An 18,355-nucleotide genomic window follows, 5' to 3' on the forward strand; every position below is an offset into this window, starting at 1 on the left:
GGGGCCAAGATGTCTTATCACTGCCACTGCCAACCTTGGCCACGTGATTAAGGTGCAGTCTGCTGAGTTTCTCCACTGTAAAACTAGTATTCTCAGCATTAGCTGAAACAGCATTAACTTTAGACAAAGACACATGTATTTATTCTTAATTTACTAAATATTATGTATTCACTCTACTCTTTTATGTTTCAGGATGTGTTTTTTTTTTTTTTTTTTTTGCCTAAAATAATTATTCTACTGGAACCTATCCATCATTTCAACCAGTGTGCTAAGAATTAATACAGTGTCCTTTCTTGGAGAAAAGTCACTTTTTAACTGGAAATGATCACTCTATCTCATTTTAAAATAAGAACATAAATAGAACGGTTAAAAGTAGATTGGCAACATGTGCTCATTTCACACCCAGAACTACAAGGACATCTGTTATATATGTGACAGGCCAGGCCTGAAATCTGGCTCTCCCAGAACCAGCCAGTGTTTGCCCAATTTAGCCTAAGTCAGCCTGATTAAACAGAGAACACATTTATCACTTGCCACCTATGCTGGCTGTTAAACTAACTAGATGGACAACCACCCATTGATAAGGACAATAAATAACTATTTTAAAAACTGTCACATTCACAGTTTTTTCTGTTTATATAAGGGGGGGGTCCCTTGACATGTTAATGATTCTGGATCTATGTGCTGTAATTCATTTTCGTTAATTTGTATGTGATGATGAAGTATCCCCACCAAAGCAGAGAATGACGGCGACCTTTACAAAGGGGTTTACTGACTTTCTACTCTTTTTTTTTTTTTTTTTTGAGACACTCTTGCTTTGTTGCCCAGGCTAGAGTGAGTGCCGTGGCATCAGCCTAGCTCACAGCAACCTCAAACTCCTGAGCTCAAGCAATCCTGCTGCCTCAGCCTCCCGAGTAGCTGGGACTACAGGCATGCACCACCATGCCTGGCTAATTTTTTCTATATATATTAGTTGACCAATTAATTTCTTTCTATTTATATTAGAGACGGGGGGGTCTCACTCTTGCTCAGGCTGGCTTCGAACTCCTGATCTCAAGCAATCCACCCGCCTCAGCCTCCCAGAGTGCTAGGATTACAGGTGTGAGCCACCGCGCCTGGCCTCTTTTATTTATTTATTTATTTATTTATTTATTTATTTATTTATTTATTTATTTGTTTGTTTGTTTATTTAGAATGTCAGTGCTATCATCCTTGACACAATACACCATGAGCAAATTGGCCATTTACAGGTGTAGAATATAAGCAGGTAGAGGAAGGTATACTAAAGAAATATGTGCCTCACATACCCCTCCAAGCCCCATTTTCCTCTTTGACAAATGGGAATAACAATATTCCTATCTCCTCAAGTCATAATGAGGGTGTTGATAATTTTTGCGTAGTAACTGACCCACAGTTGAGTACTTAAGGAAAAACCCAGCTTGTCATTTTTATCGCTTTATCATCTTTCATGCCTGAGGATCAGATTTGGGTGCAAAAGACAAGAAAATGGAGGTGAGGCTTGCCTGAATGTTTCTGTTTAATTTGCAGGAAGTTTCTGAAAAACTTATACAAAATAAGAATTCAGTAGGATTTGTCAAATGATATTCCATCATCTGCATATAGTCAGGGACTAAAGCTGCAGGCCCCAGCCCCTGGGCCACCAACCGCGACTGGCCGTGGCCTGTTAGGAACTGGGCAGAACAGCAGGAGGTGAGCAACGGGGGCGTGAGCAAAGCTTCATCTGTATTTACAGCTGCTCCCCATTGCTTGCATCACTGTCTGAGCTTTGCCTCCTGCCAGATCAGCAGCAGCATTAGATTCTCATAGGAGCGCAAACCCTGCTGTAAACTGCACATGCGAGGGATCTGGGTTGTGCACTCCTTATGCGAATCTCATGCCTGATGATCTGAGGTGGAGCTGAGGTGGTGATGCTAGCGCTGAGGAGTGGCTGCAAATCCAGATTAACAAAAAGGTTTCACTGCACAGAGTCTGTAATAAATCAGTTGCTTGCAGACTCATATCAAAACCCTATCAGTGGCCGGGCGCGGTGGCTCACGCCTGTAATCCTAGCTCTTGGGAGGCCGAGGCGGGCGGATTGCTCAAGGTCAGGAGTTCAAAACCAGCCTGAGCAAGAGCGAGACCCCGTCTCTACTAAAAATAGAAAGAAATTAATTGGCCAACTGATATATATATTAAAAAAATTAGCCGGGCATGGTGGCTCATGCCTGTAGTCCCAGCTACTCGGGAGGCTGAGGCAGTAGGATTGCTCGAGCCCAGGAGTTTGAGGTTGCTGTGAGCTAGGCTGACGCCACGGCACTCACTCTAGCCTGGGCAACAAAGCGAGACTCTGTCTCAAAAAAAAAAAAAAAAAAAAAAAAACCCTATCAGTGAGTGGCAAGTGACAATCAAGCTGCATCTATCTGTGGCAGACTTTATAGTGGCAAGTGAGTCAAAGTACAGCTGCATCTGGTGGCAGGCTTTAAGTCAGAATCGGACACTTATTTTAGCACGTGTGTGGCCTGCCCACTCATTTTATTTACCACTTCCATCCTCACCTCTTTCCCACACCGCACACTTGTCTCAGTCACACAGTTTTGGTAAGCCCACAAGCTAAACCCAGCAAAAATGGGTAACAAACAAACGTCACTGGAGAGCTTCTTTGAAAAGGGGGAAAGACCCAATGATGAGATAGCGGAAGACTCTAAGATGGCCAACAAAATGAAAGCTGCATTTAAAAGAAAATGCCAAGAGTCATACTTAAATTATGGGCTCATTGCAACAGGTGATTCACATTCTCCAAGCCTGCTTTGTACGTGTGGAGACTGGCTATCCAAGGAAGCCATGAAACCTTCTAAACAGCTTGGGCGCATGGAGACCAATCACCCTGCATGAAAAGGCAAGCCTTTGGAGCTTTTAAAAAGAGAGAGAAAAAAATGTAAACATGAAGAACAGAAGCAGTTATTGAAGGCCACCACTTCATCAAATGTGTCTGCACAGAGAGCATCATTTTGAGTGGCTAACCATATTGCTAAAGGTAAAGAGCCCTTTGCTTTTGGTGAAGAGTTGATCCTGCCTGCTGCTGCTAAGGACATTTTCCAACCTCTACTTTTAGGGAAGGTTGCAGTTCAAAAAGTGGCACATATTCCTCGTTTAGCTAGCATCATGACCAGACAAATTGATGGAATAGCAGAGGATATTCAGGCACAATTGCTAGAGAGGATTAATGAGTCACCCTGCTACGCAATCCAGGCTGATGAGTCTACTGATGTTGACAACAAGGCAACGGTGTTTGTTGCTGTACAATATATTTTTCAGGAGGATGTGCATGGGCTTATGTTATGTGCACTTTTGTTGCCAACCAACACCACAGCTGCACAACTATTCAAGTCTTTGAGTGATTAGACATCAGGAACACTGAATGGGTCACTCTGTGTTGGTATGTGCATGGATAGAGCAGCTGCCGTAACTGGTGGCTTTCTGGTCTCACTACGTGGGTCAAGGAGGTCGCTCCTGAATATGAGTCTACACACTGCGTCCGCCATCCCTAGAGAAATGCTGGCTAGCCGAAAAATGTCACCTAAACTAGAGGTTTTGCAGGATGTGATTAAAATTATCAACCACATTAAAGGACATGCCCTTGAGTTCTCACATCTGCTCACACAGCTCTGTGAGGAGAAGGACGCAGAGCACACATGTCTTCTCTTATACACAGGAGTGAGATGGCTTTCTAAAGGTAGATTGACATGGAAAATGTTGGGTGCCGGGACACGACCGCTTGCTGCCTCCCCGTTGCTCCGCTTCTCCACGGGCACGCTGCTGGGGCTCGAGTGCCAGAATGCCCCCGGCCCGGGTGCCCCTGCCTGCTTCTAGCCAAGTTGCTTGTGTGATCCTGATTGGGTAATTTTTGAATCCCACTGTTGTTGATTGGATGTTAAAGCTTGTTGCTGATTGGATGTCAAAGCTTGTAGTTGATTGGACACTTTTTGAGCCCTACCAAGGGTATAAAAGCAGGAGGAGAACAAGGAAGGGGGCGGGGGTCAGAAGATCAGAAGATGGGAAGAGAGTTGTAGCACTTGCTGGGCTGAGCCTGCTGGAGGAGTAGAGACGGTTCTCCGCCTCTGTGTGTGCCGCTCGGTTCTTTCCCCGGTCAAGAGCTGTAACACTAGCTGTACACCTGGCCGCAACAAGATCACTGGCCAGAGCTTTTGAGTTACGAGAGCCACCCCAGAGAGTAGGGCTGGCAGCACATTTCAGCGACACAGAACGGGTCACAAAACTTGCTTACTTGTGTGACATACTCAACCTGCTCAACGGACTCAATCTGTCACTTCTTGAGAGAACAACAACTGTGTTCAAGTTGGCAGTTAAAGTGGCTGCATTTGAAGCCAAACTGGAATCATGGGGGCAGCAAGTGAACACTGGGGTTTTTGACATGTTTCAAACATTAGCAGAGACTTTGAAAGAGACTGAGCCAGGGCCTTCTTTCTCCCAGCTGGTGCATGATCACCTGTCTCAGCTTTCAAAAGAGTTCAAGCGCAATTTCTCAACCGCAAAAGACCCCCAAACTGGGAAGGAACGGATCCGTGACCCATTTGCGAATAAGCCAGGTGAATCAACTTTGTCCGTGCTGGAAGAAGGTCAACTGCTAGAGATCTCGAGTGACCGTAGTCTTAAAAGTATGTTAGGCAACTCCAAGTCTCCATGCATTCTGGATTAAAGTCAAGGCAGAATATTCTGAGATTTCCACAAAAAGCACTGAAAATCCCGCTTCTATTTCCAACATCCTATCTTTGTGAAGCAGGGTTTTCTGCAGTGACAGCAACCAAGAAGAGATTATGGAGTAGGCTGGACACAAGCAACACACTTCGGGTGTCACTGTCTCCCATCACCCCCAGATGGGACCGTGTAGTTGCAGGGAAACAAGCTCAGGGCTCCCACTGATTCTGCATCATGGTGAGTTGTATAATTATGTCATTATATATTGCAGTGTAATAACAATAGAAATAAAGTGCACAATAAATCGTAATGGGCTTGAATCATCCCGGAACCATCCGTGCCACCCCTGCCCCCGGGCCTGTGGAAAAATTGTCTTGCATGAAACCTGTCCCTGGTGCGGAAAATATTGGGGACCAGTGGATTAAATGACAATGATACTGAGGTGTGCTTCAAAGGAAATTGGCCTATTATTCAAGAATATGGGTTCATGGGCAAATAAACCTGGAAAGTACACCAGAATGCAAGCTCCATGATGGACTTTTCAACTTTAATTTGATATCCAGTGTCTAGCATAGTGCCTGACATATTGCATGCATCCAACAAATATTTTAGATGAATGTTCTAATATAATATTTTGTTCTATAAATAATAGCACAGGATCTTGAATACATAGTTTATTTACCATTATGTGAGATGGAAGGCTTATACACAGATCCCATGCTAACGCTTAGCTAAAGAGTAGGGTGGTTTCATGTGACACATTTCATTTATTTTAAAGAGAGTGACTTTTGCGCTCCTTATAGGTAAGACAGAACTGATATTGAGATTGTGTTGCTTTTTCATTATGGTGCTAATCATATTACTTACATTATCTCATCTGCTCCTCTATAAACTTCTGAAGTAGGTGACAGTATCTCTATTTTATAGATGAAAAACTGGACAATAAGAAATAACTTGTCTAGAACAACACATCAGTAGATATAAAAATCAAGATTTGAACTTAGGCCTGTCTCCAAAGACCATATATATTCTTGACTAATACTAATGCACTTGTCCACTGTTCTAGACCCCTTAGAGTATTATATTATTATTTTCCCCCCAGTAGAATAAAACAATCTCCATGAGGGCAGACCCTGTCTTATTCATTGCTATATCATACTGCATGTCAGTTACTGGAAATTCAGTTAATAATTTGCAAGTAAAGAACGGAGCGTAATGGATTTTCTTTAGCCCTTTATTTGTATAGCCTATTATAATTTGTGTTTTTGTGTTTGAAATCTTATTTCTGCTTCTGATGAAGTAGATACAGATTCCCTTTCAGGCCACCAGATATCTGATTTGGCTGTTCGAGCAATCGGCAAGCTGTGCATGATGATGAATATACTAGTAAGCTTTACTTCCCCACTCAGCGTGCCCAAGTAAAAGCCCTGAAAGTCACACAGTTCTTGCCACTTTAAATCCGACACCTAATATATTAGGTATTAGAGTGTTTTGTGCTTACCTTTAGCTCTTCTTTAGTTTAGGTGATTAAAAAATGCCTGTTGCTGTCTGTGTGTGCAGCACGCTTCATTAACAGTGATTTATTTGGGAGGTTAGCAGAATTGGCACTCTGCAGCACGCCGGTGGGCGCAGAAGGAAAACAGACGTGAGATGATTGCTAAGAAATTCTTCTTTCCTGCTCTGGTGGTGGGAAGCTTGGGAGAGAGTTTGCAAAGTTTACTTCCCAGTGCCCCAGAAAGCATGGCTAAGGGTCTCTGAGGGAGTGTCATTTCTCCCAAGTCCCCTGCACCCCACCACCCCCGTGCTCAGTAGGGAATCCAAGGGATCGTGGATTTCAGCCTTAGGCACAGTGTGCTCCCTGCATCTGTTGCCTCCCAGAGCCAGATGTTTCCACCACTTGCCCATCTTTTTTTTTTTTTTCTTTTCCCAAAGAATTTGCCTACACAAAGCCATAGTCAACTTTTTCTAGCAGAATCCAATTATATGGATTTTCCCTCATATTCTTTTCAACAACCCTGCATCTTCACTGTCACTTTACCAGAGAGGAAAGTGAGGATAACAGAGGTTAAGTGACTTAAGCCCAACAACAGCAGCTAAACAGCAGAGCTGGGACTTGAACCAGGCTGGCGTGATTCTGAAGCCAACAATCCCAGCCACCATAGGGAAGCAAAGGAATTTTTGTTTTGCTCGCAACCTGTATTGATTTTGTCATGTCTACTTGAAATGCCACGTTGGTAAGGTTCTGGGGCTGCCCCTGAGCCAAGCAGGGAAGAGTGCCATAATCAATTAGCATTGCTTTCCTTAGGAGTGGGAAGGAGGAGCAGGAGGTGCCATGTATTTTCCTGTCTTGAGCTGTGATCTGTTTTTGTTCTTGTTGTATTATTATAATGGCAGTGTAATAACATAGGAATGGCACTGTAAAGGAAGGATGAAGTAACTGAGAAGCAGTCTAAATACAAGGTGAAAACACCATGTATTTTGTATATACTACAACTGCCTGCTATTATAATAATAAGCCTACCTATAGCTAGCTATTGGGGCCGATTCCAAGAGAGTGGTTAAGTATCCAAACTCTGAAGTCAAACTTTCAGGGTTCATTTTTGGGGTGATGGAAATAGTCTACAATTGATTTTGGAGGGGATGGTAATATGACTGTATACATTTTTGAAATCTCATCAAACTACACATGAAAAGGATGCATATCAATATGTAAAATATACCTCAATAAACTTAGGGGGAATAATTCAGGGTTAAGGTCCTGTCTCCATTTCTTAGCAACTCTAACTGAGGGCAATTTGCTTAACCCATAAAATGAAAATAATGTTTTCTACCTTAATGGGTTGTTTTAAAGATTATATGAGTTAGTTCATCACAGGGACTACTACGTAGTAAGTGCTATGTAAAGAATATATATTATTTATTATTTCCCCAGTTATTTTGTATTATGTTTTACCATTACATTGCCTCCAACATTGCTTAATAGTTTAATCACATATCCTTTTATGTTGTTGATATACTGCCTACGTTGTACTGTATACTCTCACAAACACCTAATTATATGGATAATTGTGGGGGGGGAAACATAGCTTTGAATACATGGTTATTCTGTTTTCAGCTAAATTATGTTAGAAGAGTGGAACCATTCAAGCCTGTTTTTCAACTGAATTATTAAACTTTTCAATATCTATATGCCCTAAATACATAATACTTATTAAAATTGGTGGACTTACAAAGTGTGTTTGAACATATCGAAAGCATTAGATATGGTAGAGTGTTTAGGATGAATTTTGTGATATATATTTAGAAACCTAAGCAAGTAAATGGGAAATTATTAACTCTAAGAAAAATAAATAAAATCTATGGAAAAGGGAATGTAAGCACTATACTCTTAGGTTCAGCTGAAAAATAACCACATTATGTGCTATCACTAAATTGGGACAACAGTGTAGCAAAGTATGTTTGCATTTGTACATGTATCTATCATTGGGAGTGATTATGTAAGATACCGTGTTTCCCCAAAATAAGACCTACCCATAAAATAAGCCCTAGCAAGATTTCTAAGCATTTGCTCAATAAAAACCCTACCCCGAAAATAAGCCCTAGTGATGGGCGTGGCTACGCAGCGCATCTGCACAACCCATGCATTTCGTCGTGGAGCAGTGAAGAAGACCAGCAGCCCTTCTCATCTGCCGTGACAGCTACTAGCCCAGAGGTGACCAGAAAGGTGTGGGCAGCCCCACCAACAAGGTCGGCTCCCCCTGTCAGGTCCCGGTCATCCTGTGTGTGCTGCAGGATTAGGCTTTGAGGGGGAAATAACACCCCCTGAAAATTAAGCCCTAGGGTATTGTCTTGAGGAGAAATAAATATAAGACCCTGTCTTATTTTTTGGGAAACACGGTGGCTGAATTATCATTGTCTATAAAGACACTAATACACATAGACCCCAAAATCAAGAAATAGTAGTAGCTTATGCGTTTTTTAAAAATTATCAATACTGAGATACTCAAAAACAGCTTGTTCCCCCTGGGAAGCAACTCCCTCAAGAGAGTGAGAGTTAGTCTTTAAGCTATGATCATGTATTACTTTAGCAAAAGCAAAAATTAAATAAAACTTTAAAAAGTTGTACAATAAGTGATTACTTAGTAGAGGCTATGGATAGATAATGTGTACTTGTGGCTTAGGATTAAATTTCCAATAATGGCATCATGTATAGAATTTTAAAGCAGTACACATCTCAAATAACTTTGATGGTTGGGAAGATAATGTAATCTGAGACATTGTCAGAAGCCTCAGATGGCTCTGAGGGTGACAAAGGCATGGTGACCACCCTTGATTTTATTAATTGATTATCTTTGGAATATGCAACCTTTCTCTGATAGAATAACACAACTCCAAGTTTCAAGAATCCTTAGTAACTGCCTGGCCCAGTCCCCTCTTATATTGGTGAAGACACTTGCCGGGCAAGTAAATAACAGCACTGATACTGCATCTTAATGCAGTGATCTTTTGACACACCCACCCTGTGATTATTGGGTTGACTTCCATTTTTGTAAAAGGGCAGGTGGGAGGGGGAAGGAGGGGACAGATATATACATACATAATGAGTGAGATGTGCACCGTCTGGGGGATGGTCATGCTTGAAGCTCAGACTTGAGGGGGGAGGGGGGGCGACAAAGGCATTATACGTAACCTTAAAATTTGTACACCCATAATATGCTAAATTATAAATAAATAAAAAATAAAAAATAGAAAAAAAAATAAAAGTATTTCCTCAGTAGCAAAGTGTAAAGGGTCTAACATGAAAGTAGAATAAGGTTTCATAAGCAGAAAGTGTATTGAAAAATTGGTAGTGGATATATACTTGAGTAACTTTAGTAAAAGAATCTTCGAAATTAATCTGTATAACTCTGTTGGCTCTCAGACTGCATAAAAGAAATCCTTTAGTAATTGAAATGGTGATATATTCTCTGGCTGGCTTTTGTTCCAGAGGATGTCTGCCTAATGTAATCTTTATATTTCTGGGTTAGAATCGTCATAAGTGACAGACACTATTTTGCCTAGAGAGTCTTTAAAAATGAGGGGAACTCGTGTACCTTAGCTGACCTTCGATCATTTTTCAGGGTCCTCTCTAATGTAGTCTTATGATGGAAACGGAGTCCAAATCAGCCATTGGGTGGGTGAGTAGGGTCTCAATAAAGGATTCCATCTTATACATGTCTATCTCTTGGTTAATAGGTACGATTTCCCAGATATATTATCTAGTCCCGTAATAGCTTCTGTTCTTTTTCACTGTTCTCTTCATACCTTCAGATGCTTGGGACAAGCAACCCAATGAGAGAAACCAAGTAACACACATTTTCTCACCATTCCTAGCAGATGACTGACTGCAGTCTCCAGTGAAGTAGGGAAGACATCACTTGGAGGAATGAAAATAGGTCCTTTCCAGTAGAGCATAAAGCTGATAAAAGGAAAAAAATCTAGTAAATAATTTGATTGCCTCATAGAATATGAATTTTCATTATCCAAGAAGAATCTATAGGCCTGCTACCATAATCACAGAAAGTATAGATTATCTGTACTATTCTTTGACATGTAAACCAACTTGTACAGTCAGTAATCTTTTCTACTTAGCTTATTTGTAGTGTCCTTGTGGGCAGAGACCTTGACCCAAAACTTTGTCTTTTGCATATTACCATTTGAATAATGGACACTCAATAAATATCTGTTGACTGAACATTAAGATTTGACTGTATGCCATTTTCTCTTAAAATGATTGGCATGGTGCTTTGTAAGGAAGCCTGTTTTCTCTCTCGCTTTCAGTTCTGTTCACTGCTTCTCCGCCATTGTGATTGACTGCACCCCCTCATTAGCTAATTGTAAAGTGAGAAAACACTCACCTGTACAACTGGGAACAGAGAACGATCCTTTTTTTTTTTTTTTTTTTTTTTTTTTTTTTTTTTTTTTGAGACAGAGTCTCACTTTGTTGCCCAGGCTAGAGTGAGTGCCGTGGCGTCAGCCTGGCTCACAGCAACCTCAATCTCCTGGGCTCAGCGATCCTACTGCCTCAGCCTCCCGAGTAGCTAGGACTACAGGCATGCGCCACCATGCCCGGCTAATGTTTTGTATATATATATATTTTAGTTGGTCAATTAATTTCTTTCTATTTTTGGTAGAGACGGGGTCTCGCTCAGGCTGGTTTCGAACTCCTGACCTTGAGCGATCCGCCCGCCTCAGCCTCCCAAAGTGCTAGGATTACAGGCGTGAGCCACCGCGCCCGGCTGAGAACGATCCTTTTTAAAATCCCTGCCTTAAGAATGGTAGCCCTCGGCCCGGTCTGGTGGCTCGCACCTGTAATCCCAGCACTCTGGAAGGCAGAGGCGGGAGGATCGCTCAAGGTCAGGAGTTTGAAACCAGCCTGAACAAGAGCGAGACCCCATCTCTACTAAAAATAGAAATTAATTGGCCAACTAAAAATATATAGAAAAAATTAGCCGGTCATGGTGGCACATGCCTGTAGTCCCAGCTACTCAGGAGGCTGAGGCAGGAGGATTGCTTGAGGTTGCTGTGAGCTAGGCTGGTGCGATAGCACTCTAGCCCAGGCAACAGAGTGAGACTCTGTCTCAAGGAAAGAAAAAGAAAAGAATGGTAGCTCTCTACATAATAATTAGCAAGAAAACAAACGCTCATGTTGTTCTTATACTTAGGGAGAGAGGAACTTATCCACGGTTATGTTGTCGTAAGAAGACTTCTGAACTAACATTAATGATACGTAGCCACCTCCAAAACCCGTGCTATCCTTTGCATTGTGAATGTTGTCGATACTGCACTTTGGTTTCCTGGCGTCTGGTTTCGCTTCTGCTGAAGAACAACACAAAAAGAAGCTTTAGAAAAGAGTCACCATCAGAATGTTATGTCACTCTTTAAAAGACACATTGCTTTAGAAGAGTTTACTACTTTTAGGGAAAAAGTTTGGTACTTGAAAAATGAAGGCATAAATTTGAATGCTAGCTCTACTGATTTCTAGAGATTTGACCTTGGAGAAATTTCACAGCCTGTCATATTCTAATTTTCAAGGTTGTGATCGTATAGAGGATGGTGATGCCTGACCCCTTAAGTTGTTATAAAGGCTAATCAAGAAGTGAGTGTGAGAGCCGGGCGGGCGTGGTGGCTCACGCCTGTAATCCTAGCACTCTTGGAGGCCCAAGTAGGTGGATCATTTGAGCTCAGGAGTTCGAGACCAGCCTGAGCAAGAGCGAGACTCTGTCTCTACTAAAAATAGAAACAAATTATTTGGACAGCTAAAATTATATAGAAAAAATTAACCGGGCATGGTGGTGCATGCCTATAGTCCCAGCTACTCGGAGGCTGAGGCAGGAGGATCGCTTAAGCCCAGGAGTTTGAGGTTGCTGTGAGCTAGACTGACACCACAGCACTCAAGCCTGAGCAACAGAAAAAAAAAAAAAAAAAAAAAAAGGAAAGAAAGAAAGTGTGAACGCACATAGTAGTTCCACAAAAGATATTAGTTACATTTATTCTTTCATCTAGACCAACTGTTGACTGGCTACTCTGAGCATTCACTATTCTATGTGCTTCAGAAATATCAGTTTAGAGAACAGAGATTCCCTACCTTCATGAAGTTAAAAATCTATTTGGGGGCAGGTAGGAGGGCAGAATTTGAATCCCAAGTGTGAACAATAACAACAACAACAATAATAATAATATTTACTTACAGAACAAGTCAGTTGAACTTTACAGTGTGCTTATGCAGAAGATAAGGGTTTCTGGCATGCTCCCCAGCCTACACACAAGCAAACACATTTGCAGAGATTAAGTGGCTTTCCCGAAGTCAGATAATTTGTGATCAAACCAGGAAGAAAGAACTCAGTGTGCTTGATTTCAAAACCAGTGTTCTCCTATTCTCTCTTGCTGTCATGAGGCCTTAAAAAATATGTTATATATTGAAAGTATACTTACTAATTATAGATAAAACTTAACTTGTTGACCAGAGGAAAAAAGAAATAAAGGTAAAATAGATATTCTGTGCTTTAATGCAAATCTCCACACAGGAAGATCAAATTTGTTCAGGTCCCTTCTCTGTTTAAAGCCATTCCTCCTCCTTCTTAGCCACATCCAAAATCTTTAGTATACATTCAAGGTTGATTAGAGACCAGACCCTGGACTGACTTACCTTCGAGCCTCTTTTCCTCTCAGCCCTTACAACCTCAGGCCGCGCTGTGCTATGCTAACAAGGATAGCTACAGTGTGTCAACTGCACTGGTACCTGTTCTTGGTGCCTTCCCTACATTCGGACTGATCTTTACAGCAGGCTTCGTAGATATGTATTATTGCCTGTATTGTGTCGGGCGTCCTCAAACTCGGCCCGTGGGCCACATGCGGGTGTTTTTGCCCATTTGTTTTTATTTTTACTTCAAAATAAGATATGTGCAGTGTGCATAGGAATTTGTTCATAGTTTTGTTTTTTTTTTAACTATAGTCTGGCCCTCCAACGGTCTGAGGGACAGTGAACTGGCCCCCTGTGTAAAAAGTATGAGGACCCCTGGTGTAGATGAACCACACAGCTGGAGAAGGCGAGGTCCAGGATTAGAGCACAAGTCTGACTCAGCGGACTGCGCTTTTCATTGTCTTGCATTGCTGTGACTTGAACACGTACTCTGAAGTTCCCACAGCTTTGTGCCCGTTTTCCTCAACACTTGGCTGAGAATGCCCTTCCTCTTTCTTATTTATCCTCTTAAGACTTAGTTCAAACTGTTATCCCCTTTGGGGAGCTTTCTTGAAACCTCTACCCCACTCTACCCCCTGGCTCAGATGATATTCTTTTTCTTCATTAGCACCTTGTACTTAATGGACTTACTGCACACGTTGCACTGAATGATAATTCCTGGTTTATTTGCTTCTCTCACCAAGTAAACTGTGAAGCTCCTTGAAGACAAGGCCCACAACTCCTTTGCCTCTGCACACCCTACATCTAGCACTGTCTCTACCACACAGTAAACACAGTCACCTTTTGTTGAGCCGAATGAGTACTATTTGGGTACCAGCAAAATTTTTAATTTGATAGAGTGCCAAAACAGATAAATATGTGACCCAGGACCTGTGTGTAGATTTTTGGAAACTAGGACTCTTAAAATAAAACTGAATCATGCCTATTTTATTTTTTTGAGGCAGCGCCTCACTCTGTCACCCAGGCTAGAGTGCAGTGGTGTGACCTTAGCTCACTGCAACCTCAAACTCTTGAGCTCAAGTAATCCTCCCACCTTAGCCTCTCAAGTAACTGGGACTACAGGCGTGTGCCACCACAGCCAGCTAATTTTTCTTTTTCTTTGTATTTATTTATTTCTTTATTTATTTTTGTGGAGACAGAGTCTTACTTTTGATCAGGCTGGTCTCTAATCCTCCTGCCACAGCCTTCCAGAGTTCTAGGATTACAGGTGTGAGCCATGGCACCCAGCCTGAATCATGTTTTTGTTTTGTTTTGTTCCCCTAGCACTTTATACTGAGGTCTTCAGAATGACTGATAGTATCAGAATTGTTTGAAGGGTTGAAGGAAGTTTTATTCTGTGCAGGAAAGTGAAAAAAAAAATATCTTGTACAGTTCTTGGTTATTTATTTCCTTCCAGCTCAGTCAGTCAGAGAAAGCAACCAAGTCCTGTTTCATTATGTGGCTTCTTCCCCAGGATTTATTTACGAGTCTCATTCTTGGGCGAGATCTCAAAGTTAGTGCTGAGTACACTACCTCTGCTATAGTCACCTTCAGATAATCCGGAGACGGCTCAGAGCTGCAGGGGAGATCTATTGCCACCATAACTCTCCGCTCATCCCGAAGCTTTCTTTCTGGCTCTGGCAGAAAAACGGAAATTATGAAACTTTGTGTCCTGCGCCACAGCCACCTGAGATTCATGAATCTTCAGCTCCCTTCAGGAAACCTGGTGCTTGGGTTACCACTGCCCACTAGACAAATGACTGTCAATGACCCCATTATTTCTGATTAGTGAGGGTGAACCTTACGTACCTGAATGTAAATAAATGCCAGCGGGGTTCTCGAATTTCTCCATCCTTCCAAATCTACAGCTCTTACCAGAACGTGCACCGTAAAGAGTATCATATCATGAATTAATTCTTTATCATGTAATCGGATGCATTTCCCAAGCTAATTTTAATTGCTTCAAGAAACTGCTTAACATTGTAGATCAATCCTCAGGTCTGAGATGACATTTCCCTCGCAAAATTAATTATTAATACCCTGATCATTTGCTTAAGACATTAATAGTTTTCATTGATCAGCACATCCTGTTTATCTAAAATGGCCTAATCACCATGCATGTCAGAGGAGCATGTGAACATATCCAATTAGGGTTGCTACCTGCCTTCAGCCACGTCAGCAGATCAGAAGTTAAGAGTCCCTTTTTGTCTTCACAACATATTAAGTCTGGCTTTATCAGAAACTGAACTATTTCAGGGCACAAAAGAAAGGCGAGTTCTCTAATGATGGTTCTTCACTTTCTATTAGCTTCTCGGTAAACACAAAGGCCTTTCAGTGACCATGTGATTTAATTTAATGCTAAGAAGCCCTTGATTAACTAACTAGCTTGTGTTGGTCCGTGTTTTTTCATGGACGCCTGCAGTTTGCTCAGGTGTTTTTCTTGTAAGTGGAAATGAGATGAGAAGCTACCAGGTTATTATCAGGTTAAAAATATTAGGGCTCCCACAATGTGTACATATATCTAAGCATCATATGCTACACCATAAATATATATAATTTTTGTTTGTCCGTTTCAAAATAACATAAATTTAAAATATTTCAAATATAAAAGCTAAAAAGTATATTGAGATTAAAATAGTATCTGGCAATGTATGGTGCTGTGTCATTTTCAGAGAGGTTTCATTGACTTACCCAGGAGGTTTCCCTTGAAACAACCTTCAGGGGGAGGCAGGGCGCAGCAGCCTTCCAAGAACCATCTGCAACTAGATACTGCCAGAGTTGTAAATAGAATGCAAGTCTCCCAGTTCCTTAGATTTCTCACTTACTATTTGATGAACTGATGGATAGAAAGCGTCCTGCTCATCTTTCAAACCCAGGGGGATCTGGGCGCAGTGGCTCACGCTTGTAATCCTAGCACTCTGGGAGGCCAAGGCGGGAGGATAGCTCAAGGTCCGGAGTTCGAGATCAGCCTGAGCAAGAGCAAGACCTTGTCTCTACTAAAAATAGAAAGAAATTAATTGGCCAACTAAAAATACATAGAAAAAAATTAGCTGGGCATGGTGGCACATGCCTGTAGTCCCAGCTACTGGGGAGGCTGAGGCAGGAGGAGCACTTGAGCCCAGGAGTTTGAGGTTGCTGTGAGCTAGGCTGATGCCACGGCACTCTAGCCAGAGCAACAGAGTGAGATTCTGTCTAAAAAAAAAAAAAAAATTACAAACCCAGGGGGAGCTCATCTCCTTTAAGAAGACTCCAAGGCAAAATGTTTTCTTGATCATGGCATTATCATATTGCAATTATATGAACTTGTGGATAACTGCCCCCACTGGAGTAGAAGACCCTAGAGGATAGATATGGTGTCTCTTTCATCTGGGCAGGTCCGCACCTCATGTCTGGCCAGCAGAAGGTGCTCCAGCGATGCATGGCTGACCGGCAGGATGGGTGGGAGACGGGGAGGGTGGAAGGGAGGAAGCACAGTGAGAGTTCTGCTGTACCGAGGTCATGTTGCAAACCTTCAGCACCATGGGCCGTTTGGCTTTGTTTGAGTCAGGCGGTACTTCAAAAATATTTTAAGCTGATTTCCAACATTTAAAACTTGTGAGATTTTCGAAATGCAATCATGGTTTCAACTTTTTTGGGAAAGTCGTGGATGCTCCTGCATCCCTGGGCCTGAGCCCCACAGGTTCCTTATCTGTCTGAGCTGAAGAGCACCTGCCCACTCTAAATCAAGACATGCCTCTCTCCAGGATGCCAGTGTCTGCCCACCGGTTTCACTTGTTTGGCTACTCGTTTTGTAGTTTTTGATACACATAACAGGTGGCCTCTCTTTATCATGGAATTCTCCCATTTTAAGATTTCCGACTAACTGAGGTATTGCTGTTTTTAATCATGCTCTGGATTTATCCAAATGAACCTAGTAGGTGCCTGCTTATAGTTGGAAGGATTTCTCTAAGTAGGCACCGGAGCTGCATATTTCTGTTGCATGTTAGAAAAAAAACAAAACAAAACATGGTGCTTAGGGGGAAAACTGTTTGAATTGATGAATTGATTGAATTTTCCCACACATAACTCCATTCTAAAAATTGGGAATTTTTCCTTAAGATCCCCAGTGCTAACTCTATCTTGTTCTGGGGCAACTCTTCTGTATTTACTTTTTTGGGTGTAAACAAAAAATGGGGACTAGGGACTAGGAGGAAACTTACAAAGCTCAGTCCATTCTCTGCCTTCAGGTTGGTTCATGCCAAATCAGAAGCCGTTCTTGTCTTCACTCAGTAGCCACAGGGCACACCGGCTCCAATCCCTCTCCAAGTATTATTTGCAAGAAAAGAATAGGAGGCTTATTTGCTTTGTATTGATAATCTAACATACTTCTGTCTTCTCCTTCAACAGTACTTTTCCACAAGTGCATTTTATTTATATTCAAGTAAAGATAAATTTGCAGAGACCACGAGGAGAAGTATTCCCAAATCTCATTGTAATGTCTCTTCTTTCCCACAGATTAAAGGTTGTACAGAACTTAAAGGAAACAACGATTCTATTCACTTGTTATTGGACTTGAAACTCCTTTGACCTCGGAAACTGAAGATGAGGTTGCCATGGGAACTGCTGGTACTGCAGTCATTCATGTTGTGCCTTGCAGGTAGAGTGTCATTTTAAAACTTTTTGATTTAAAAACGCCACTGTATTTCACACTAATTCCAAAGTGGGCCTTCACTTTAGATGGCAATGATAAAATTTGAAGAGTGCACACTACTATGACTACTATTTGCTGATGCTGTTGAATACACCTTCCTGATGGTCTTTTAGTGGCTCTTTTCAGGGTGTTGTATCCAGAGATAGACATTGATGTTTCACCTGTCTGTCTGGTCCTTTTAGAGTCATCTGAGCCATTATTTAGTTTGAAAGTTGTTATTTTTGCTCATCTGTGTGTTCAATTGCACAGAGATGTTGGGCAATAAAACTGATAATATAGACTATTGCCTACTTTGATGTCGGTGGATGGAATTTTATCTAGGTAACTCTTTCATCGTCTTTGTTGCTATGACTCCATCTTTTGATATTGACTTTCTTTTTCATTTCAGTGCACCTGCAGTTTAGCAGGAGCTAGGAAGAAAAAGATAGGAAGTTTTTATCATATACTCATTCATGGTCAACTAGTAGAAAAGGGACTTTAAACATTTAAACAAGCTATTTATTGCTTTCTCAGTTTTCTGGAAGAAGTGAGCCTAGCAGTTGACATACATAATTCAAGTAATGATGCATTGTAAGTTCAGCATGCACTGGGAATTGGTTTCAAGGTTGGGATAGTTTACATCTTTTCAGGTCCTTTTGCAATGAGTCTAGTTGACCTATTTTGTTATTCAGGGTGTCAAGTTCAAGTGGGGCACCTGAATCTGTTTACATTTTTGCAACATGAAACAA

General features: G+C 41.7%; 1 protein-coding gene across 2 annotated transcripts in view; it reads left to right on the forward strand.

Moving 5' to 3' along the window:
- The window catches only part of CNTN4 (contactin 4), an 872,298-nt gene that overhangs the window by 416,950 nt on the left and 436,993 nt on the right, over positions 1-18,355 (forward strand). For both annotated transcript variants that reach the window (XM_075998444.1, XM_075998443.1), the window contains one exon: positions 17,432-17,573. In XM_075998444.1, coding sequence (XP_075854559.1) covers positions 17,519-17,573 — 55 coding nt within the window. In that variant the 5' untranslated portion in view covers positions 17,432-17,518. The remainder of the gene's footprint in view (positions 1-17,431; positions 17,574-18,355) is intronic.

The sequence above is a fragment of the Microcebus murinus genome, chromosome 28 (genome assembly GCF_040939455.1).
Source record: "Microcebus murinus isolate Inina chromosome 28, M.murinus_Inina_mat1.0, whole genome shotgun sequence".
NCBI classification, from domain to species: Eukaryota; Metazoa; Chordata; class Mammalia; order Primates; family Cheirogaleidae; genus Microcebus; species Microcebus murinus.